Genomic DNA, 24,880 nt, shown 5'->3' with positions numbered 1-24,880 from the left:
CCCTCTAACTCTTTTCATGTCAAACCAAGCTTTCTTAAAAAAATCTGTGAGTAAATTTGCTCAGCGAGTTACTCCGGCATAAAGTAATGCTGCTCATTAACTATACCCTTGTAGCCGAGCTGCACCAATCACAACGCTGTATCTGATATAATTTCATTTAAATTTAATTTTAATTTCTTTAATCTACCAGTTAGCTCCGCTGGTAGCTAAGCGTATGGAGCTCTGTATATGTCAACCCATGTGTTGCTGTGATTGGTTGTAGTGTTATCTAATTGCGTGCAGTGAGATTTACAAATGCACGCTTGGTGCCGCCCCTCGTGATGGGCGACTTTCATTACTCAAGGCCAGACCCTTAATCTTTCAGATTTGGGTCTGGATTTCTAGACTACCATTACACAAAAACCTACCCAAACGGACACTGACTACTCACCATGGCAGTGTGAGGATGTCTGGTCGGCATTGAAGCTTGAAAACCATTTGCCGTTGTCGTGGTAATTGGTGGTGTTTCGCCGTAGCCTATGATTAAAAAAAAGAAAAAGTCATTGTTACCATTGATATCTTTGATTATCATCTTCTTTCACAATCATTTGTACAGGTGAGTGACCTTTTTGGCATGCAACATGCAGCTGACCTGTACATGTGATCATATCAACAGAGATGTGCATAACATGCTTTTGTGGTGGATTGTAACTCAGTGAACTGCTAACATCCCTTATTCAAGTCAAGTATTATAATTGTGAGATGTTTTTAATGTGACCAGAGCAACTGTGCTTGCTTGACAGATATGATAAATCCTTAGTTTTCCTGAGAGTGTTTCACTGCACAGTCTGCCTGTACTTTTATCTTGACTCTGTTCTTTTTGCTGCTTGAGTGACCCAGTTGTACCTCGAGGAGTCATGTTCATCTGGTTCCATATATCATCACTTATCAACCTCAACCTCCTGGTATCCACACTCACTGGGACTGAAGTCATAACACTGCTGTAAGAGGACAACATATCAGCATGAATACTTATACTTAATACTTCAGCTACTACCATCACCACTGCTACTACTACTGTGCTGGACAGATGACACAGTATAGTAGCAGCTCTGGTAGTAGTCGCCAGGGGTAGAAAGTAACTCAGTACATGTACTCATAAAATACTGTACTTATATGTACAATATTTATAGGTACACTTACTTTGCTTTGGTATTTACATTTTATGCTGCTTTACACTTCATCTGTTCTACATTTCAGAGGCAAATGCTATACTTTTTACTCTATTATGTATCTGACAGCTATAGCAACCAGTTATTTTGTAGATTAATATTTAATATACAAAATATATAATTTGTTTACACAGATGAAACTACCCAATATTAAAAGGTTGCTTGAACATTAAAGCATGAGTAAAAATAATCAAATATTTATGTGTATACCATGACACTGACATTTTCCCAGTAGTATTTTATATGTGTTATTACTTTAATTAATTCTGAATAGTTCTAGGAATGGGAATAGAAGCAATGGTAATTACTCCCAGGATCCCAGGACAAGGAGACCCAGTGTGTGTTGTAATTAAGGTTCACTGTACATCTAATAATTCAGCTGGCATATCTGTTGCACCTTCATGTTGTACCTCATTATTTTTGCTTGATACTAAGGTCGTAGAGTTCTAAAGTTGTATGTAGAGCTAGAGTTACAGGAGTAAACCACAAATCAATGTTCCCAATCACAGTTAAATCCGTGCTGTGAGTTACTGTGCATGCGGCCTAATCACAATGTGATAATGCATGCTTACAGTGATACATATTTTCCACTGTTGTGTCAATTATCATCCTGTCATGTGCGTTTGAGTGTGTGCGTGTGTGTGTTTGTCTGTGTGCCTGTATAACTGTTATCTGCAGTCATGTTTTCAGTGAAAGACAGCAGGCTGTCATTGTCTTAAGATAAATCGATTAGTGCTCATTTTCACGGAAATCACATCCTCTGTGCAGGAAGAGTGTGTGCATGTGTGTCAGTCCTGTTTTTCATTGTGACGTATGGAACACAATCATTTATCACCTGGTATTACGTCCTTTGGGGAAGAGTGTGTCATGTTTGTTGCTGGCCTCTCCAGATCATGTGTGTGAGATAGACGCACAATATCAACGGAAGGTCATTGCACAACCGCTCTCTATGTGTGTGGTTTCACAAGATGTTCATGTCCTCACACTATGTCCATAGTGTATTGTATGTACAGTACGCTAATAATGTTATCCTTGACAGTGTCCATGAACAGGACTCTGTGTTCATGCAGCGTGTTTGTTTAACGAGTGGGAGTCTCACACAGTACATGTTGGTGTGTAAGTGTTAGTGTGGTGGGCATATTGCTTTTATTGTTTTCCTCTCTGTTCAGCGCTGTGGAGTTATATGTGTTATTATTAAGGTTAAATGATTGAGCATGCGCTGAGATGATTTCTTGCAGTACCTACTATTAACACCGGGGGGATGCCTCAGGGCTCCTGCAAACTAGGGCATTGGGGTATCCAGACTGATCCGCTATCTATTTATCTAACAGTACTGTTTCTACTCTGTAAAGCGAATTTGAGATAGGGAAAAGCGCTATACAAATTAAATTTATTATTATTATTATTAATAGTTTAGCTACCTATCTTCTTAAACACTTAAAAGTTTTTATCCTCCTATGCTCCAAACCACTCTGTATTTTTTTGCAGTGTGTAGCTACCTATCTTCTTAAACACTTAAAAGTTTTTATCCTCCTATGCTCCAACCCACTCTGTATTTTTTTGCAGTGTGTGAAGACACAGTATGAGTCCCTACAGGAAGGTTGCAGTAATATTAGAGCCATTTTTCATGAGCAATGGCTGTAGTCATACTGAAAGAGAGAGCTTATATTGAAACATTGCACTACATTCCAGTACTTATATAGCTATCCTTTTTCATTACTATCTTTTTTAAAATATTTCTAGTATAAACAGACTGATACTGTACCATGTTGCAATTGAGCTGTTTTAAGAGCTAACCTACTAACATAAACAGTTCCAGGCTTTAATCAGTCAGAGTGCGGCTACAGGTGCAGAGCCTTGCCCCTCAGTGTTGTTTCCTATTAGGCCACTTTTTCACATTCATGTAAATTCATGGACATTTTCTACATTCCATTGGCGTTTTATCTAGTTTTTTTGTCAAGCATTTATTGCATGATGCACTGTTTCAATCTAGTTAATATGCTGAGGTACTTAGAATAAAGAAGGTCTTACTCAGTAAATCAAAGCAGCAGTTATGTAACTTCCACCTTGCTAAGACTAATGCTTTAGTCTTGCTCTAGTTTGTTTGTTGGCTTGATTGAGCTTAAATAAATGAGACTTAAAAGTTGTATTTATTATATTGGGCATTGGGCTTCATTTAAGTGTAAAATGTGTGTGTGCATGTGTGTGTTTGTTAGTGGCAGTGGGTATTATAACAGATAACGGGGTGCAGTAAGGATAGCTTGTGATCTGTTTGTCAGCAGCCAATGACAAAGTAAATGTTAGAGACAGATGGAAAGAACAACAAGCAAGAGACGGCAGGAGGGCACTGGAGAAACTCAGCTTTATTGACCAAAGAGAGAGGATACAGACGTCAGAGAGAGAGAGAGATAGAGAGGTAGAGAGAGAATGAGAATGTGACAGAGTGAGTTGTCATACCCTTAGAGAGAGAGAAAGAGAGAGAGAGAGAGAGAAGTGTGAACATTAGAAAATGGCTCCTTTTTGTTTTAACAGTCCATTCAACCGTGAGGGCAAGCAGACAAGAAAAAAAGAGAGACCCCTACAGAGTCAGAGGAGTACTGCAGGCGTGGCAGTGGGGCTGGTAAACTCGACAAGTCTGTTGTTCACGTACAGCTCCTTGCATTACATCAAAAACACGCACACACAAATCCACACAGGCTAACTGGATCGGTCAGGCTCCATTAACTTGAGCTCAGCCATACTCTTTTTTTCGTCTTCTTCTTCTTGTTTACTAGTTTTCAGATTGTGATTGTATTTCGTTTTGTAGGTATTAACACATAAGTGCTTCTTTGTTTTGTTTTACACCATGGAGAAACTAACACTAAACTTTTGAGGATACACTTCTCTGCCTAGCCTCCTCAATCTTTGAAACTAAACAGTCATGCAATTAATATGTTTTGGCAGATCTGGGACACCGAACAGGACCTTAATAATTGTCCCCAACATACACAGGCCTTAAAGTCTGCAAATAAACTTAATGAGGGAAAATAACTACAACAAACTGCTCTGAAGGACCATGTTGGTATTTTTTCCCCCCATGAGAACTGTGGTGCTAGATTTAAAGACAAGAGAGTAGACATGGCAAAAAGTATAATGTGAATTTCCTAAGATTTCTTTTTTTGTCTGTAAAATTGTTATTTTTGCTGATGAAATTCAACCATTACTAGCTTTGACTAAAACACATTTTTTAATTACCTATCGTAAGCAAATGAAGTCAATGCAAATCCAATGGTAATGTTAAGATCCTGCCTCTGCATAATGTTTTACGATCCTCAGATGCCTTCGTGGCCAACCATAACACATCTGGGGAAGGATAGAAACCGCTAAGAGTTCAGAGAAGGTGGTGGTGGTCAGAAGAGATGATGTGTGGGGTTAATTGTGAAATTACACACAGCAAAGCAGTGAAGGTAAGAGAAGGAAAATATACAAAGCTTGCATCTGTAAACTGATACAGTTGTCATATGGCAACAAAGGACATCAGAACAATGTCTAGTACCCATAATAATCAGAATTATCTCTAGATCTATATATAGATGTGGAAAATAAAATCATCACTAAATAGAATATAGAGCATATTTACATTCTTTATCTACACATGAAACTAGACCCCGGGCGGGCCTGGTGGTGGCCAATCACACAGCCAGCTGGACTGACTGACAGCAGCAGTGGCCAATCACACTAAAGCATGTTGTGTTTGAAGGCTGACATACAGGTCTGTACCGACAGGACAGTTAAGAGGTGGAATTGTATAGCTTTGCACAGAGCCATGTAAGGAGAGAATGGATTTATCCAGAGACCTGTCAATGCTGGAAATATGTTACTTGTTGCCAACAAAGACTGTTTCTGTCTTTCATTATTTTTACGAGTATTATCAAAGTTAGTACACAGTGCATAGAAATATGTTATATTCTCTATTCTATTGCCAGGACCAGAAAAGAAATCAAACACATGGCTGAACTACTGCACAGTGGAAAAAGGTTGTTGAGGCTCTTCGGGGCACTGTCACTGTTTTCTATTTTAATTTTTCCATGATGCAAATTTTGTTGTTGGTGATGTGAATAAAATATATTAAGAGCCAGGTTTGATTTGAGCCAGTGACATCATGGCCACATCACACAAACCTGAGCCACATAAAGAAAGCCAAACTGCATTATTTGGAACTGAGGAGCCTCTCTCTAACCTCTTTGTAAATGTGCCAATGTCTTCCCCAATCCCATATCTGGCCCACATACGGTAACTTTATTGATCTTAGTCTAACAACCGGTATGTCTCTGCAGCGTACAATGGCAAAGTTTAGTCACTAACTCTCCAAAAATCTATTAATCAGATGCCTATTAAGCACCAATCTTTCTATTCCACGTAACATCAAAGACACTTGAAATGAAGCAAAAATCTTTCCAGAGCATCTATCATCATTTAGCAGATTGAGGATGATAACTGCTTTTGAGGTTTTTTTCTGAAAAAAACTGTCAAGTAAAAGCCCTCCACTGTAATATATATGATAATATAATGACACCCAGGCCACATTATTTGCAGCACCCTTGTAAACGAGGGCCTGGCTGGTGACTACAGCGTGAGCTGGCAGTGTTTTCAGTCTCTTAGAATCGTAAAGAGTGTAACGGATCTCTGGTGGCATTTGGCAGCGGTGAGTGGACAAAAAGATAAACATGAATTGCACATAATCTTTCTTTATGAGCTCAATGGAGCACAACTGTCCTAATTTAGTTATATGGTAGTGCTGGTTAATGTTCATTATTCAAAAACTTGTGCCCTGCTGTTAGTGGTAGTAACATATGTTTGTTTTCATAGGTGGAAATACATGTTCCTTTGCTGCCAGCGTGTACTCATTAAGCTGGTGTTAGGCTTCCTGTGCTCTATAGCCTATGGACACAATGGAAAAGTTGGCTGTATAGATCCTATTGGCTGCCAGAAGGTGTCCCACTGTCTCTTATTGGCTGCTGAGTTAGGATGTACTACAATAGGAGGAAATAGCCTCAGCAGTGGAATAGCTGGAGTTAATGAACAAAACGAGAGAGAAAGGGAGAGACAAGGAGAAAACAGAGAGTCCTGTTACTAATAACTACAGTTAGTCAAAAACTTCAGTTTCCCACGGAAACAGTCGTCCCACAATTCCATGGCCATTCAAAGTTCAAAACCAAAGAAGAAAAAGAAAGTTCAGATAACAACGGCAAACTGAAACAAAAGCCTAAGAGAAACTTCTAATTATGTCTATTTTTTTGTTAGGAATATCAATGTGAAAGAATGAAGAGGCACATAAAGAAACCAAGGCAATGAGTACCCTCCTCTCCACCCTGGTCAGAGAGAGTTGGTGCAAGGTAGGGGGAGAGGGCTTGTTTGAGTTCGTAGGTTGGGTGTGCGGTTGTTTATGCGTGTCTGTGTACGTTTGGAGACAACAGGAGACAAGATGTCAAGCACGGGGGTTAGAGAAAGACAAGTGCAAGGTGACAGAATAGAGAGATTTAAAAACAACTGTCTTTTTGAATGTCATATAAACGGGCTTATTAAAAGGTGATGATCTGGTTGATGGTCCAGATATACTGTGTGGCTAGACAGCATGGCATTGTGACTGATTGTCCGTAAAGTCTTATTGGCCACTGAGAGATGTTTTATATTACCTGGTTTAAGCTGGTTGCCGACAACAACAATGTTCACCCTCTTTGTGTCTGTTTTTACCAATAATATAGCAGCGTGACAACAGCTTCATTCTGGCTTAATTTGAATGTATGAATGACAGTGTGTTGTCTGAGGAGACAGGAGGTGTGAATGCAGAGCCTCCATGTTGATAGAGAGGGCAACGAAAGAGCAGAGATGTGGAGGTAATAACGTAACTGAGTCAAAAGTCAAAGGTCAGACAAGAGTGTGTGTGCGTGCATGTGTATGCCAGCCGATCAGTGTCCAGAGGAGGAGGAGAAGGAGGAGGGCGGGGCTTCTGTTAGTAACCATCCAGAGACAGGGGAGAAGAGAGGGATGTTGTGGGTAATAATAAAAGGGTGGAAGAGGGAGAAGATTCAGTCACATGAGGATGCAGCACTCGCAGCGTTTCCTCTTGTCTGTACCTGTGGCGGGAGTGAGGCCGGGTGGGGGGGGTACGCTGGCGTCGGGATTGGCTGGGGGCGAGGAGGTGCTGTCGGGTTCACGGCCGTCAGATGACAGTTCCGTGCTGACGGCCTCGGACGTGGCCGGCCGCCCCGACACGAGGTCGGCCGCCGTGCCATCGATGATGGACATGTCAGTGACCGTCTTCTCCCTCAGCGACTTCTCGTCGTCTTCGTCAATCAGAACCACCTCAGCCTTCACGGCGCCGTCAAAACCTAGCAGCCGCCTGCTCTCGCTCGTGTCCTCAACGTCCTGGTAGCCGAGGAACACCATGGTGATCGGGTGCTCAGCGCTGGCCTCGGGTCGAGAGGTGAGCTCGCCGCCCGGGTGGGCCGAGGAGCCGGGTTGGGTTGTGATTGGAGCAGAGGGGGGGATCATACCAAGCCGGGTCTCCCTCTGGAGGGTGACCTGGGCTGGCGGGCTTGATGGAATGGATGGCGGGGCGCAGGAGGGTGGAGACAGATCGTCAACATCTGCTGGGGAAATGTAAGCCTGCGGGGCAGCCGGGGTCACAGTCACCGTCACCTGACCCCGGCCGCCGTCTCCTCCTTGTACGGCAGGCCTGGCAGCCCGCTGCACCAGCTGGTCAACCTGCGCAGAGCTCCAACCATTCTCCAAGGTGCTGGTGGAAACGCCCCCGGAAGAAGTAACCTCGTAGACCACTTTTCTGCCATCGTCGTAGACTTTGATGCCGCGGGACGCTGCATCCAGCGGGCTCACGCGGTTGGCGGACAGGATGCGCTGCTCGCCGGTCTGCGGGTCATGCTGAACGTTGATCTCCATGGCAAACACTGCTGTTAGGAGGGGAGGGGAGTGACAGAGAGGAGAGACAGGGAGGAGGGAGGGGTGGATGCAGAAGGGATTGGGGTTTGAAGTAAAAGTAAAGGGGTGGGGAGGAACCAGTGGAGGAGGGGGGGGTTGGAGGAAATAGTGGAGGGAGTGAAGCATGAGGCTGGGGACACAGTGTTCTTTGATAAACTAATACCTGCAACTGCAAAATACGTTTCTTATTCTATTTGCTTTAAATCAAATTAGTCAAACACAAAACATTACCTTAACTCTATCCTTTAGAGGTGCAAACCACAGATGCAGGTTAGTGAGCATGAACTACAAAAAAATACCTAACCTTCCCTCAGTGTGTCTAATCTACTTAAGTGAGGACATAGGAAGGAAGAATATTGTAGATCAGATGTTCTCAAACTTTTTTCAATAATGTACCCCCCCTTTGAAAGTTGTTTTAGACAAGTACCCCCTGAGGAGTGCAAAGTATATTTGGTAGAAAAAGTAAAAAAGGAAAGAGGTACATTACAGCTCTGCACCAATAGTGTCTGATGTACTTTACTTGTAACTGAAACAGACTTAAATGTTACTTTAAATGTTTAAAATCCATAACTAAATACATTTTTAAGAATTATGCATGACTGAAATGAACAATTCAAAAAAAGGAATCGTACGTACCCCCTGCAGTACTCCAAAGTACACCTAGGGTGTACACGGACCCCCATTTGAGAAACACTGCTGTAGATGATACTATCTAGTAAACTATTGGAATAGTGTGCAATTAAGTCACTTAAGACTAAAAAGATATTTTGCAAGTTATTTGAGGGAAGTACTGCCTTCACCAGAGACTGCCACTGACTTGGGAAATGTCAAGAAATATATATCACCATTAGTCCTCACATGGTCAGTTATAAAGAAATATTTGCATCTGCAGTGAAGTATATTTTCAGTTAGTTTTGAAAACTAAATATTAAGTAAATAATAGTAATTATACGTGAGGTTTAGTTATGTTCTAATGCTTGTCTTTTCATGTAAAAGGTTTTATCTTATCTGTGCTTTTATTTTGTAGAGCTAATCCGCACCACTAAATACAATGAAAACAACAAATTAATAAACTTGACCGATTTACATCCACTATCAATACTTTGAGTTTTTCCTTGAACAAGAGAAACTGTATTGGTAAAACTAAGAGTGTAATAAAAATATTAAGAGTAAGAGAACTATTACTAATCCCAAACCCACTAGTATCAGAACTTAAGCTAATAATGATTAGCCTAGAACTTTAATAGAGCCTTGTAGCACAGTAAATCTAATGATGAGTCTACAACTACAAAGTATTGTAATTTTTATTAATTCCACTCTATTATTATTCTATATTACTAGACTGAAAGCAAATCATTTATAAATTTGATTCTACAGTCTGAATCTTGTCATAAGATATTTCTAACATAAACTTGGAGACACATTCTCCAAAGTCAATTCAAATATTGATCTAATGCCTGATGTGCGTTCAGTATGCAGTATGGATACACACTGGTTGAGTGTGTGTCATTATGACATCAGCCTGCAACTGGTAAAGTCCACATGAGATTTGACTCAAATGGTGCAAACGTGTGTGCCTGTCCACCCGCCATGTGCGAGTAGACCTGCTTATAATCCAACTTGGCTGTGGCCCAAAATCTTCCTCTCCTCCCTCCCTCCCTCCCTCCCTCTTTCTTCTCTTCTTTCCCCTCCCTCACACTCTCCATCCTCTCCTCCCCCTGTCTTACCAGGTCTTGGTATGGCGTTCTCGCCAGAGGCAGGTTGGCCAATCCTGGGCTGCGGGGCCAGGACAAGGTGGTGTGGATCGGGGTCCGTGCAGTCCGAGAGAGGGGCGGACATGCAGCTGGTGGCATCTAGTGAGCAGGAGCACCGGGGAGGAAATGACACACGGTGAGAGGAACGTTAGCCGGGTGGGAAAGCCACAAACACACGTGTACACAGACTCACTCACCAGGCGCATGCCGATGCACACGCATGCTGGGGACGCACACACCCACACCTACACGCTGACACAAATGCACACACACACGCGCACGCACACACACACACACGCACACACATTCAGCCTAGCCCCCGAATAGGAAAACTAACCACACCCCTAAGTGACCCTGCCTGCCTCTATTACACACACACACACACACACACACACACACACACACACACACACACACACACACACACACACACACCAGCTATCTCCTCATCTTTCTGTTTCTGTGTCCACGGCAACTCTAGCAACTCTGAGGTTCAGTGCTTATGCAGCAGAAGCGCGTGTGTGTGTGTTTGTATGTGTGTGATTGCAGGAACAAAGCTTTAGGGGCTTACAGGGATTGTTGGTGAATAGGGGGATAAAGACATTGACTGCAGGCTGCAGAGTCATGGCCTTGTGTGTGTGTAAGCTTCAATAGTCCCACTGAGCCGGCTTCTGTGTGTTAGTGTATATATGCGTTTTTGTGTGTGCATGTGTGTGTGTTTGTGTGCAGGTATATATATGTCTACGTGTGTGTCCATGGGTATGGCTGAGTGTGTTTCAGGAGTGTGCTCTGGCTTGCATCCCTCCTGCCTCAGCGAGACTATTATTCCCACACACGCACACACGCAGTCATGCACGCATATACACACACACACACACACACACACACACACACACACACACACGCACGCATGCACGCATACATAGATAGAAAAAAGGGAAAGAGTAGGACCCCACTGCTAGGAAAAAAAACAATAACTCAGAGGAGTGTGTGTTTGTGTGTGTGTGTGTGTGTGTATGTGTCATACTTCCATCCTGGGTCATCAGACTCTGAAAGACAGACAGGAGACAATCCAAATTAGCAATAGCAGAGGGATATTTGTGGGGATATTTTGAAAAATAGTCATGATTTAAAGGCTTTATGTAATATAGAAATATGATTTGTATAAGTTTGGAAACATTTTAATAAGATCATATTTGTTCCTTGGAAAGCATTTAAAACCAACAGGGGTTTATGCTTTTTCTTGTTTACCCCCGTCATCTTCTTTGTTCAATTAATTAAAAAATAAGCTAGACTAGACACAGTATTCTGTCACTACTTCAGAATAACATCTTATGTTTCAATAAGTTATGTTACTGTTGCCCCCTTCAATATTCAACATTTGCAGCAAAATGACTGCAAAAATGCTTTTTTAATCATTGTTTGTCATTGTAATGAATGAGTTACTGTTTTGTAAATCCAAAGTAAACCTAATTCATCTCAGATATAGCTAGCACACTTGTGTTTTTAATTAGCAGCAATGTCTATTCAAGACTCCATGTCATTTTCAATTTTTCTTTATTTGCTCTTACAAAAAAAATGTATTGTGCATTGATAGCTCATACAAGGTTCTCAAACAAAAATGTTCTTATACCTTCTGCAGGTCTTCTATCGAGCGCTCCGTCTCTTTCAGACGTTCCCGTAGAACCTGCTCTTTGGCTGATATCTGAGACTCTTCGTTCTCTAGTGTACCGATTTCAGACTCCAGCCTGAAAAAATACAGTGGGACATTTCCTCTCATGATATTGGAAAAGTTGAAGAATTAAGAAGTTGGTTCCCATTTACACAAAAAAGAGCTGTGCACAAAACTGCTTGAAGGTTAACATTAGAAATTCTCAAATAAGCTGAAAAAGCATTGAAAAGCAGTTGCTGTTATGATGCTGTTATGATGTTGCTTGCAGAGGGAGCAATGTATTTGCACCCTTCATAATAAAATGCTGTTAAAATGCATCTCAGGAGCCTTTCAAGTGGACAAATCTGATCTGGACATACTCCAGATCCTCTAAGGAAATGAAATGACCAGACAGAGCGAAGGGGGTTTATAGTCAATAGGTATTTTCAAAATTGCAAATGAAAATTGCTTTTAGATGTCATAAATAAATAAAATAAAAGTCCTATATTAACTTAATTAATTAGTGTGCGGAAGCACAGAAGGGAGGGGACGAGATGAGGAGGAGGGAGGGCAGAGCTAGTCTTGTTTTGTCGGAGAATACTTTGAACGTCAACAAGAAGTAACGTCACCCAACATCACTTAGAGCACCTTTAAGATTAAGTCTGACATGGAGGTCTTTTAGAGTGTAAGTAATCTCCTTAATCCTCAACTGGACAGAATGGGATTTCAAGCAGGCAGCCCGATTTCACACCAGCACGTAAGACACAACAATGTCCACACAACCAGTTCTGCCGTTTTTCCGTCAAGGACAGTCATATCACATTAGCAAAAAACTGCCCCTAAATCAGGCCACACACACACACACACACACACACACACACACACACACACACCATTTTAATAGCTGGATGTAGCAACAATACTAGGAAGCAGTCTGGGAGGAGGACCAGGGTTGCTTCCTCACTCACTGCCAGCACTCACAATACTACAGAATAAACTCCTCTGGGATGCAAGGAAATTGTGCGTCAGTGTGTGTCAGCGTGTGTGTGTAAAAGACATATTAAGGTTCATGCCACAAATGGTCGGTCATCCCACTGTATTCCAGAATTAATAGGGTGAACAAGCACTAGAAGTACACATTGTCCTGACTGGACTGTTTACCATTTGAGAGACATTTTATCCAAAACAAAGATTGTGTCTTTAATGTTTGCCAGAAAACTTGGTGCTTTTGCTGTTATTGCTACAGGTCTGAAGAAAAAAATCACTTCACCTATGCCAGTGTTCCTACTCAAGTTCATCTTTGGCAGTGTGATGTTTGTTTGTGTGACAGCTACCTGAAGACTGTATACTGTGGCCCTAGAAATGCTTATTTTTTAAAGCGTTGATGAGTGAGGACCAAGTACCCTTCTTCATTGGTATGTATGTCCTCAGACGCCTTATCCAAATGGTGTAAACGGTACTAGATGTATTTAATCCTTAGACAGTTCAAGAAATGGACCAACAGATCCCGTTGCTCTGGACGGAGACCAGTGAAGGATATTAGAAGCACTTTTCCAGTGATGGCTGAGCGTTCCTGCGCAGCCGCCAACTGAGCTTGACGACTTAGATGTGACGTGGGCAACCTGTCTGGAAGTTATAAGTCTTCTGGTAGCTGTGCCAAGAGAAATCTCAATCATTCCCAATATTGCAGAGACGGAAAGCGTGGGTACATGTTAGGAGATAACATAGGCACAGGCTACTTATTGCTAAATAAAATGCTAGTCAACATTAGTAATTAAACCTAAACAGCTAATGTAAGTCAAAACCCTCTGGGAGCTTCTCCTGACAATACGGTGACTTGTCAACTATGTCACAGTACGTTGCGTGGTTATGACACAATTGTCGGCCTATTTTAATAAAACGTCTGCTACGGAGCCATAACGTGAGATACAAGGTAATGGAGCCTTTTATACATTGTTGTGTTTCTTTAGAAATAAACAATAGACAACAAAAGTTTTGAAATGTTTCAGATGTAAAGTTATTCGCTGTCAAAGTGGCGCCAAAATGAATGGCAGTCAATGGAATGCTAATGGTGGGTGAGTGCTTGGTAGCATTAAAATGGCACCATGGGAGCTACGCGTTGTGAAGAGAGGCTTACCCCCTTGATTTTATCAGGTTATCTCTGGAAAGAGAGCCCTGGGGGCAGCAGAGCAGTAAGCATGCACACTATAGAAGCTGTGGCGTACTCGGATGTTCCGCAGTATAAGATGCAATGCGTTTCTTGGCTGCAACTGTTACTTTAATCTGTTATTTGAAAGTGAACAAAGCGGCGCAGATTCTTATCGGAAAATCTGCCCTCTTGTAAGTGTGCCATTAAGCCATTGTCGGGATCAAAATAATCAGCACCGTTTGGGGTCGTTCAGAGTAGTAGTGGAATGTTACTAAGTATGTTTACTCTACTATTTAAAGTACTGTACTTAAGTACAACATTGAGGTACTAATTATGCCACTTTCTGCTTCTACGCCGCTACATTTCAGAGAGAAATACTGTACTTTTACGCCTCTACCTTAATCTCTTAATCTGACAGATTTAGTTATTAATTACTTTACAAATTAAGAGTTTTGCACAGAAAACACATGTAATTCATAAAATCTGATGTTTTGTTCAAAATTAAACAAGCCAACAATATAACGGCCTACAAGTCCAGCTGAAATGATGAGACCATACAACACACACCAGTTTGGATCTTTTCCAGTTTCTGAAATGCGAGGATTTTTCTGCAGTGAGTACTTTTACTTTTAGTACTTTAAGTACATTTTCCTGATGATATTGCCATACTTATACTTAAGTTCCATTTTCAATGCAGGACTTTTACAGTGGGGTATTACTACTTTTACTCAAGTAAAGGATCTGAATACTTCTTTCACCAGTGGTTTGGTGTTATTTAAAATGAGAGAATTCAAGGGTCTTTGTATTCCAAAACAAAACAGTATTGTCTCTTGCTACGCTAAGAATATAACAAATACAGCAACATGCAGGAAAGCTAATTCAACCCCAATGTCAATTCTGAAGAAAGCCGGCATCTTATCTTATCTTGGAGTGTATTGTCCATTATGTAATCTATCAGGCTCATGTTAGAAAGGAACTTGATGGCGGCTTAGCCACTTAATAATTTCTTTTATCTATAGTATATTGTAGTTACAATATTGTAGCATTGCGCAAGTGAAAGTAACTTATTACAACCATGACGCTTATGCTATTACTTTCAACACTCTTACCTTTTCTTGAGTAACTTTTAAGCATTTTATGTCTGAATGTATCTTGTGGGACAGTGAGACGGTGGTTATTAATACATACAGTAGTGCTGGACTGTACATCCTGTAATCAACTCTAGCCTTGCAGGTATGTGAAACAATTATCCAACCTTGGGCTGAGTTGCAAGGACTGCACCACAATGTGTAATCCTTTCATGTTAGTAGACCACTTGAAATCTATTTAATGGACCAATCATAAAACTTTCAGACAGAAATGTAACGTGTGCAAAAGTAGCAGAAGTTAATGCTTGCCAACGTTGCACATGGATGGGCAACCTGTCCCACATCATTGTGAGATAACTTTGAATTAAACAATGTCAGCCAGCAAAAAGAAAAAGACAAGACAGGAGAGAGATGGTGAGGGGCCGGAAGGAGGGCAGGCAGGTCTAAGGGCAGAGCAATCCTTGGTTTTGATCATTTAATTATTAACCAATTCACTTTGATGGAATAGCTGCGTTTAGTTGTGCTGGCGAGTTCCCGCGCTTTGCTGCCTCGCTACATCAATTATAACAAACAAGAGTATCAGGTGTTGCACACCTTACAGGCCACAAAAGTGCATGGCATGCCAACAGGATGTGTGGAAGAACTGAGTGGAACTGTGGAAGTAAAGCTTGTATGCTTTATTATCTTTCCAATATTAAGCCGCTACAGGAAGCTTATGTGTCTGAATGGCTGAAATAACACGTCTTACTTTACTTATTGTAATTATTGTGTTTATACTTGATACCATAATCAATCTTCCAGTAAACAAACAACTACTGACTTATAATGTGCATCATGACAGTAGCAGAGATGGGAAACAATCTGGAGTTGATGACGGTGAATGGTTTGCAGACAGTTATGAGACAGGAGTTAATGACAGAAATATGTATTCTAAATAAACTGAACATAATGTGCCTTTACAAGTTAGAAATGTAAGAGGTTTACGTGCCCCAAAACATGCAATGACTGAGAATCAAATGTGTCCTAACCCTGTTATACTTACAGTGATTATGACTGTACAAAAACAATGGTGCTTCAATGACAATGGCCTGGAGACACACCACATACTTTCACACGTATGTTGGGGTCAGACCAACTTTACAGAGGTAATATTAGCAAGTGGGATGAAGGAAGTTTCTCAATTGTATTAAGACTAACTAAACATCAATCAACAGAAACAACCTCCTGGAAAGTGTTTGTCCAGAGATTGTAAATCCCTTGCGTCTTTCTTAACGTCACCTATGTATTTTCTCTCTGTAGCAGATATTTGCACCACGTTGGCCGTTGCCTCTCATGTGGCTACGCCTCTCTTCTCCTCCCTATCTCATTTCCTCCCCCCCCCCCCCATTCTGGCGGGAAATGGATTTTACTTCTGCGTCCTGTAAGCTGCATGTGGTCATGCCAAAACAGTTAACAAGAAAATTTGTGACCAACAGGTTTCTTATACTATTACGTCACTGGTACTTCAAGTACTCTGCATTTTGCCATGTCAATGGCTTGAAACGCTGGAATTAATTCAAATCATAAATACAATTTTGATCCATCAAAATCCTCTCTGTGAGAATGACAGCTAATAATAAACCAATCTAATATAACTGTTAGGCTCCTACTAAATCAGTGATACCAAATGAGTTTATCCATTGTAAAAAATAATCGAGTAGATAGAAAGTGGATGTAAGAAGTAGATGCGGACAAGGATGGGAAGTAAAGTAGAAATCATGTGAGGAAGGCAATGCACACAGTTAGAGATCCACAGCAAAGTCATACATGAAATAGGCTACTATATCACAATGCAAAAAACAACAGACTCATATTAAACAAAAATAACAAACTAAAAGAAAATTCTGAAGTTGGATCAACACCTGTCTTAGGAGAAGCCCCACAGTGGCAAGCCCCCCCCCCCCCCCCCCCCCCCCCCAAAAAAAAAAGAGAAACAAACTGGCAATGGTCATATTGTGTCTGGCTCCCTCTAGTGATCAAACCTCAACCATGAGCAAAACTGCAAGCACAGAATGAAAGAAATAGCATGGTGGATGTATTCCTATGGGATCAATGTTATCTGTTATAAATGGGCTCTACACATCCTCCTGATAGGGCGACACATGATTAACTGTCCTACCTATCACCAGATGTTCCTTTAAAGTCTCCACCTGCTATATTCCTCATGTAGTCCCGGGGCCTTCTTTGAGCATGTACTGTAGAATTAAATGTTATACAGCAGGGATCATCATCAGGGGGTCTGGGACACCTATGGGGGTCCTCAGAGTTACTGCAGGGGGCCCTTCAAATTATTGTTCATTTTTGACAAATGAACAACAACATATCATTAGCAAATATAAATTCCCACTAAGGGAAGTACAGGCTTGTAGGTAAGGCAGTCACTAAAATAGCATCCACCGACAGAATTTGCACCAGTTAATCCTAAGGATTCACCGTGCCACATGTATGTTAATTAAAAACATGATTTATAAAACCATGCCACTAATTATAAGTCTTTTTTAAAAGCATAGTATTCTATGCAAAAAACATGTTTAAAGGATTTAGGCCGCCTTACACGTAATTGTAGGACCAGTTTGATATGCAACTTCATTTTTGCTGCTCGGTTTCTCTTTCAAATAAGGGGTCCTTGCCTGGCTGCAATGAAGTACAACAGCTATGAATATAAAAACTCTCTAGACTTGCAAAACCAGACTCTTAAACACATATTTAACTGTGTGTATGTGTGTGCATGTGTGTAAGAGAGAGCTGAGGCCTGAGGCCAGGACATCACACCCTCCCTCCTTCCCCTCCACTTCCTCCTTGTCCTCTCTTGTACACTGCTGTGTTACTATCTCTGTGGCAATCCTGAAAGAGACCAATGATGTCACCGTCACGCCCTGTCAACCAAGCGCAGGCCTGTTGCCGTGGATACGCCTGGGTGGGCAGCAACTGTTTCCCACATCATACAGAAGGAGGAAGAGCAGACATCTGGTTTTATGTGTGTGTGTGTGTGTGTGTGTGTGTGTGTGTTGCCTATGTGCACATAGACTGTCAGAGATTTAGAGACAGAAAGAAAGAGAGGAAGTCAAACCACATTGTGTATTTATACAGTCTGTGATACTGTTTGTGTGCTGTGTACTTGAACGGAGCTTTCTAGGTCCAGGTCCTGGAGTTTTTCTAGTGCGCTTTCAAAAATCTGAGCTGCTTGGAGAATGAAAAAACCTGATTGGCTGTGGTAAGTTTTAGTTTGCAGAGCCGTAGAGCCACAGTTTTTCCAGGCAGTCCATGAAGGGAAGTAGCTTAGGTTTAAATCTATATCGGGCAGTTCAATTTTGACTCTCTCTCTCATCATTTTCCCTGGCCACATAACTTGTCAATTTGTCCAATTAAGATGTATATCCAAAAGAACTACACTGGGTTTGTTATATTGTTGTTGTTGTTAGTTTTTTTTTAGTTTCCTAGTTATTTAACATTTATGAGCAGTAATCACTTAATAATTATAATAATGTAATAATAATAAACAGATTCAATTGTTTATGTATTTGACAACAACTACAATTCCTTCTGTGGACATCCATTAAGTGGGGGCTCGTGCATAAACAGATAATGAATGACAACAATAATGCATTAATCTAAAATATGTCTTCATGGGAGCAGTTATAATTGTTGACAAATACTGCACACTGATGAACACTCAAACATTTCCTTATATCTGCCTACAACTACATTATGATGGGCTATAAACCATGTATTACATGTTCATGTTTTGCTATTAAATGCTAATAACTAAATGCTTTGGGGTGGCAGTAGCTCAGTCCGTAGGGAGATGGGTTGGGAACCGGAGGGTCGCTGGTTAAAGTCCAAAGTATGGTGGTGGACTGGTAGCTGAAAAGATGACACTTCACCTCCTGGGCACTGCCAAGTTGCTCTTGAGCAAGGCACTGAACCCCCAACTGCTTGGGGCACCTTTCCATTGGCAGCCCTCTCTGACATCTCTTCATTTAGTGCATGTATAGGTACTGAGCATGTGTGTGTTTAATTCAGGACTGTGTGTAATAACAACAGAGTGTAAATTGTAATTTCCCCTTGTGGGATTAATAAAGTATTAAGTAGCATTATACATTATTATCATTATAAATGAGGGAGTTAAAGTAAAGTGCTATAGAAGGGGGATGTGGGGAGTTTTTGAACAGTGCATCCTCTGATGCGACTCATTGTTCTCACGTTCTTCTGGCACTAGCCTCCTACTGATTTGATAACATGAATGGTTTCAAAGAAATGTGATTTGTAAAGATTTATCACATCGGCAAAGAACACACTGGCCTCCACATTCAACCACAATCACATTCAAAGTCAATAAACAGCTCAATGAACCACAGTGAAGGTAAACAAGAAGGGTCAACACTGAGGCCATTCTTCAATTTTCACAAATTGTGAAATTACAAAGTCCTTAATAAAGGTGCTGTTTAACATTGCTAGTTTAGCTCAACAACACACACACACACACACACACACACACACACACACACACACACACCCAGGCACCTTGACGCATGTAGATATTGATACGCTGTCTTACGGCAGTCTGCTCGTTTGTCCGTTTCTGTCCTGAGTGTTGATCTGTCTCCTCGATCACAGACAGAATGTCAATAGCAACACTTTGCATGAAAACACATAAGGATACAGTTCTTTGTTGCTCTTTACTTTTATCATGAACAGCACAGATACTATACATGTGTATTTCTGTCCCAAGTCTTGATCTACATCATTGTTTACAGTTTAAAGGGTACAACGAGGCAAATTACAGGCTGCGCTGTATGTAACATGGCAGGGCAAGCTGAATGGATACTAGTCTATACACCAAAATTACTCAATTACTTAGAAGTGGCAGTAAAAGGTCCATGTTTATAACTTAATGTTGTTCTAAAGTTACAATTGACTTAAGAAGAGATAAATACGGAATTCCTATATTTCAATGAGAAACGATGAAAAACACTTAATAGTTTAGCCTCTGGAAAAGCCACAAAATAGCGAAAAAACTGCTGTCACAGTTTCTGACAGCTCAAGGTAACGTCTTCAGACGTCTAGCTTTGGCCGACCTACAGTCCAAAAGCCAAATATATTCAGTATGCAATAATAAAAATAAAAATAAAAAGCAGTGGTGTATCACATTGGAAAATCTGGAACTAGAAAATGCCCAAATTGTACAACTGAAGTGACTCATCGATGATCAAAATTGTTTCAGCTCTCATTAAATACATGAAAATGCATCTGAATCCCATAATGTCACAATCATATGTTGCTCTACTTTAACATTAACACACAAACAATTAGCTTCAAACTAAATGCACCCTAAGGGTATAATGCAAACAGCATCCAGGGAATTTACTGTGAATTCCATGCTCATAGTTCTCATTTGGACTGACTTTAAAAGAGAGCAATAGTTCACCAGTCTTACATTATGAGACTTTAAAATAACCTAAAAGGAGGGTGTGCAATGATAAAAGACAGATCCCAAACACGCCAGTGTCCCTGAGAAATGACAAGACACGTTATGTTTTTTGTTCGCCGTGACGGAGTAACTTTTCATTCCTCTGTATACACAACCTATTTTGCTTGAAAAGATTTGTTTTGACATCAAGATAGATGTTATAGGATTTTGTTTTTTTGCAGATGTGGAACATGAACCTAGTGTGTTCTTACCGTAGACTGTATAATATTAATAGACAGAGCGTGTGGGACGTCACCCATTTGTTTGTGGAGTTTTGCTGAGTCGTTCCGGGTGCAGCCGTACTGGTTGCGGACGAGAGGGAGGAGTGAGGGAGGAGCCCTTACACTCTACATTACGTTACACACCTTCACTGGCAATCACATCACAGCCACGCCCAAAACACCCGCCGGGTTTATCGCAGATTTTTCAAACTAAAGCAACCAGAATTAAAAAAAATGAACATCATTCTGTGTTGCAGAGGTAATTAATCAAGTGAGAAGTGGGTCACTTTCTCACAGACTTCCACAGAAACCGGCCTCTTTTTGCAACCGCACGTGTCGTCCCCTGCTGGAATTCAGATTTTAAGGCACTTCCACATTTGCAGTACTTCGCCAAACCGAATGCTTTGTCCATTAATATATACAGTCTATGGTTCATACTCCACTTTGTTGGATCTGACTGTATTTACAGTAGACGTAAACATGAATCATGGTTGTGCTGTGCTCTTCAATTCAGTCTGTCCTTGGTCTGAACTACTTTTTATCAGTACAATGTAGGTATCTGCAGTTAGTTTCCACTGCAGCATTCAACTTGAGCTAAAATTGTTTCTGCCTCAAACTTTTCTGGTAAGTTAAAAATGTGCTCTCATACTCCCAATGTGAGGAGAAAGAAAAATATTCTTAGAACGTTATGTAACGATACAGGGCACTTCTGCTTTGACAGACTCTCCTCCGAAGCACGCTGAAGGAGAGCCTGTCTACGCCACACAGCATTTGGGGATGGGAAGAAAACGCTGTTTGTTCATGGAACAAATGGATCCGTTGAGACGCAGAGGGTTTTGGGGGGTTACGCTGTTGATTCGATGCAGAAGCATAAAACGGCCTTAAGTCTTGTTGCCACCTTAGCAAGAGACTTCAGGAGGCTATTAATTGTAGCAATGGATTTAGACCTAGTTACAGTCCCTACAAATGTAGTCAAATACATTTGAGTAACTAAATAGGAAATACATGCACTATAAGTACATCTTGAGTACAACTAAATAAATAAAGAGCTTAAGTATACAGCACTACAAATGCAGAGCCCCATCTTTCTGCAGTGGTCTACGTTGTATTAACACTGCAAAATATAATTAACCTCATTGAAAAAAAAATCATGCATGTCCTAAATAATAGTGCACTTTTTGATTTATGGAAAAGAGAAAAAAAAATCCCATGTTGTAGCTGTAGCTGTGTTAGGACATGCTGTAAAAAAAAAACACACTGCTCCTTTACAATGATAGCTACATCTGCATGGAGCTGTCTGGGCAACATGACACAAGGAATGACCCAAAAGTAGCACAGTGTGGGCACGGGCTGGGTCAGTGCCACATTGGGCCTTTTGCTTCTATGTCCCTCTTTTAGTTTACTTAGCCTGTCCATGTAATGATAGGGACATCTGTAAAAATACCACTGAAGCACCACACTCTCTCATTCTGTCTCCTCCTCTGCAAAGTGAGCATCTTCTCCTGCGCACAATGGCTGCTGTTTCTTCACAGCTCTGCCACTTTATGTGTTCCCTCGACTTGGTTTACAACCGGGGACAATTACCTCACAACCTGCCTCTATGTCCAATCTCTCTTTTCTGTTTTTCACTGTGATCTCCAGGCACAATGGCCTTAGGTGTTTGAATGGACTAGCCTGTACAATGATTGCACTGTTGTTGTTTTTTCTTGCCGTCACTTTATGTGACTTCCAGTTTAAAGTCAACAGCAGGCAGCACTTACAAAACCACCCAAAGACACTGCTGTTGTCCTTGTCTTTGCTTTTGTTTCTATGTTTTCCAGTAAGATTGCATTATCATATGGATAATCTGAAGGAAAGCTTGTTCTTTATTGCAGCTTCTTTCCAGTTAGTTCTTCACACATTTAAAGCACAGTAGCACTAGTTCTTCTCGGAAGACGACAGATACAGCTGTTTCTCCTCTTTCTTTCACTCTTGTGTATGTGTTCTCCGGTGCGTGCAACGATACGAGCAACCATAAAAGGGGCTGCTGCTTTGCCTTTGTCACTTTATGTCAATAAAATGTCCACCAGGGCATTTGTTAGTACAAGGGGACAAGACATCTAGGCTTCTGTGCTTTTAGTTACGGGGCAGTGGAATCTATTCAGGTGGGGGTAGGTGTAGTTTTGGTTTATACATTATTATAGCTTTACCCTTCCTCCCTCTGTCTCTCTGTCTTCACTCACACACACAACACCCCCCCCCCCCCCCCCCCCCCCCCCCCCCCCCCCCCCACACACACACACACACACAAACACACACACACACACACACACACAATGCAGTGTCCATATTTGTCCCCTCAATTCACCTCTGTCCCTATCAGTATTGGAAAGAATCCAGCCTGGGTTACAAGATATTCTGGGATGGTGTCCCACAGAGTGTCCCACACACACACACACACACACACACACACACACACACGTCGGAGCTCTCTGTCTGTGTCCTGTTCTGTTCAAAACATCTCAATAGAAATATTAACTACCTTCACAGCATGGCATCCCACCAAAGTGAATGATACTTCTTTCTCCAGATTGATGCTTTACTGTTATTTGTGTAAAATAGTTTTGTTAAAGGATTTCAGGTTTTGGATTTGTGTGACTGAAGGCACTCCTTAGACTCCCACACATGAGCTCTGGGACTTTATTTGACCAAACGGAGACTCTGATTCTGTAGGCCTCGAGAAATGAATCCCAGACAGCTGAGCCTCTTTTAAAGCAATTTTCAGCACTCATCTGAGACCCTGGTTCACAATGGTAGTACTTAAGAATGAGTTCTACTGCATTGCTTACGTATAAACATGCAGGACAAACGGCAGGTTATCCGATCTTTTCTAAACCTCAACGTCTTGTGGAGAACATGACCTAACATTGTGTGTGTGTGTGTTTGTGTGTGTGTGTGTAAATGGTTTTAAAGAAAACATTTGGATACGCCTGATAAAGTATATGCATATTTACATTTTGCAAAATTGAAAAGGCTACTTATTCTTATGTATACCAAAATAAAACAAAGCACACCAACTTAGTCAAAAATTTAGTGGGAAAGTGAGGCATTTTTCAAGTCAATAATGGATGGTGTTGTGGTTTTGCGTACTGAAGCTATAGTTTTATGTGGTACTTTTACTTCTTTCACTTTATTTGGTTTTCTGCTTCCTGTCCCAGATTAAATAAAGAAAGATCTGGCGACAGTCTGTACCCTTAAAAACAAATAGAAGTGAAACCAGACCAAATCCACACGTCAGCGTAGCACAGTAAAGACTCATCTTTGTGGGCTTAATTGCTTTTGTAGGTAACTGAAACCACAAACTAAAAACGTTCCTCTTTGAAAAACAATACCAACAACACATCTATTCAACAGCAGCTGAATGAAGTGTTTCACACGAAGCAGCGCTACAATCCCAAGTGCTTTGGTCTACAGTGCTCTCTCTTTGACCATTCTGTGCTCTTCTGTTTGAATCAGTGTGAATGTTATCCTGGTGTCCCTGACAACATATAATGTTGATGTTATTACGGCGCTGGTGATAAGCTACAGTAGCTGGAGGTTAACAGAGTCTCTTTCATGCCGAGATTTGATAGAGGTAAAGCGCATGCCCGACTCACGGATGCCAAATTGACCCCAAGCCTTAGCACAAGCCTAATTTTTGGAGCGTGCCCTGATCCCTATTATCCCTATTATCTATAGAATACATGAGCTATGAAATGACAAATATGCATGTTGGCTGATTAACTTCTCTCCCATTGCTCAAAACTGACAGAAATCTGTGTGTCTCATGCCCTCATATTTTCCTCTACTCTTTGCTGCATGGTGCAATTTCTACCACTTTATACCGTGTTCTTGCTATCTGTCTTGCCAAAAAACACACAGGGGAAGAAAAAAATCCCAACAAGATGCTTTTCCTTTTTGCCTTCATTTCCCATCTAGTTAAAGCGTCTTCTTGGCCATGCATACATTATTAGGCAGAGTAAGCATCTTTCCAGGGCCTAGCGGACATCTTTACTCCTTCTTAGAACATGAATACATAGTGATGTGCTAACAGAAATAGTCTAGTTCCTGTCTGTTGAGAACAATGCTCACCAACTAGCCACTAGTCCACCATAGCGCAGGCAAGATGCACTTGGATTTTGCTTCCCAATACACATACATCAGAGATGATCACACAACTCATTCATTCATTCATTGAGTTCAGTTAACATATAACAAGACATTGATTCTGTTCCACATCAGCTTTCACTGTTAATTCTAATGGACCTTATTTATACTGCTAAGTATTTCTCTCTCTCTCT

The 24,880-nt window shown here is 41.1% G+C and overlaps 1 protein-coding gene across 3 annotated transcripts in view; it reads right to left on the bottom strand.

The window, feature by feature from the left end:
- The window catches only part of LOC117959560 (A-kinase anchor protein 2), an 84,890-nt gene that overhangs the window by 29,785 nt on the left and 30,225 nt on the right, over positions 1-24,880 (bottom strand). For 2 of the 3 annotated variants that reach the window (XM_034896773.1, XM_034896774.1), the window contains exons 5-9: positions 11,577-11,691; positions 10,971-10,992; positions 9,917-10,042; positions 7,328-8,161; positions 431-516 (exon numbers count right to left, since the gene is read on the bottom strand). In XM_034896773.1, coding sequence (XP_034752664.1) covers positions 431-516; positions 7,328-8,161; positions 9,917-10,042; positions 10,971-10,992; positions 11,577-11,691 — 1,183 coding nt within the window. Of the gene's footprint in view, positions 1-430; positions 517-7,327; positions 8,162-9,916; positions 10,043-10,140; positions 10,334-10,970; positions 10,993-11,576; positions 11,692-24,880 lie in introns of those variants that run through there. The other variant, XM_034896775.1, reaches the window with a different exon arrangement.

This window comes from Etheostoma cragini, chromosome 16 (assembly GCF_013103735.1).
Source record: "Etheostoma cragini isolate CJK2018 chromosome 16, CSU_Ecrag_1.0, whole genome shotgun sequence".
NCBI lineage: Eukaryota > Metazoa > Chordata > Actinopteri > Perciformes > Percidae > Etheostoma > Etheostoma cragini.
This window is presented reverse-complemented; position numbering and strand designations above follow the sequence as displayed.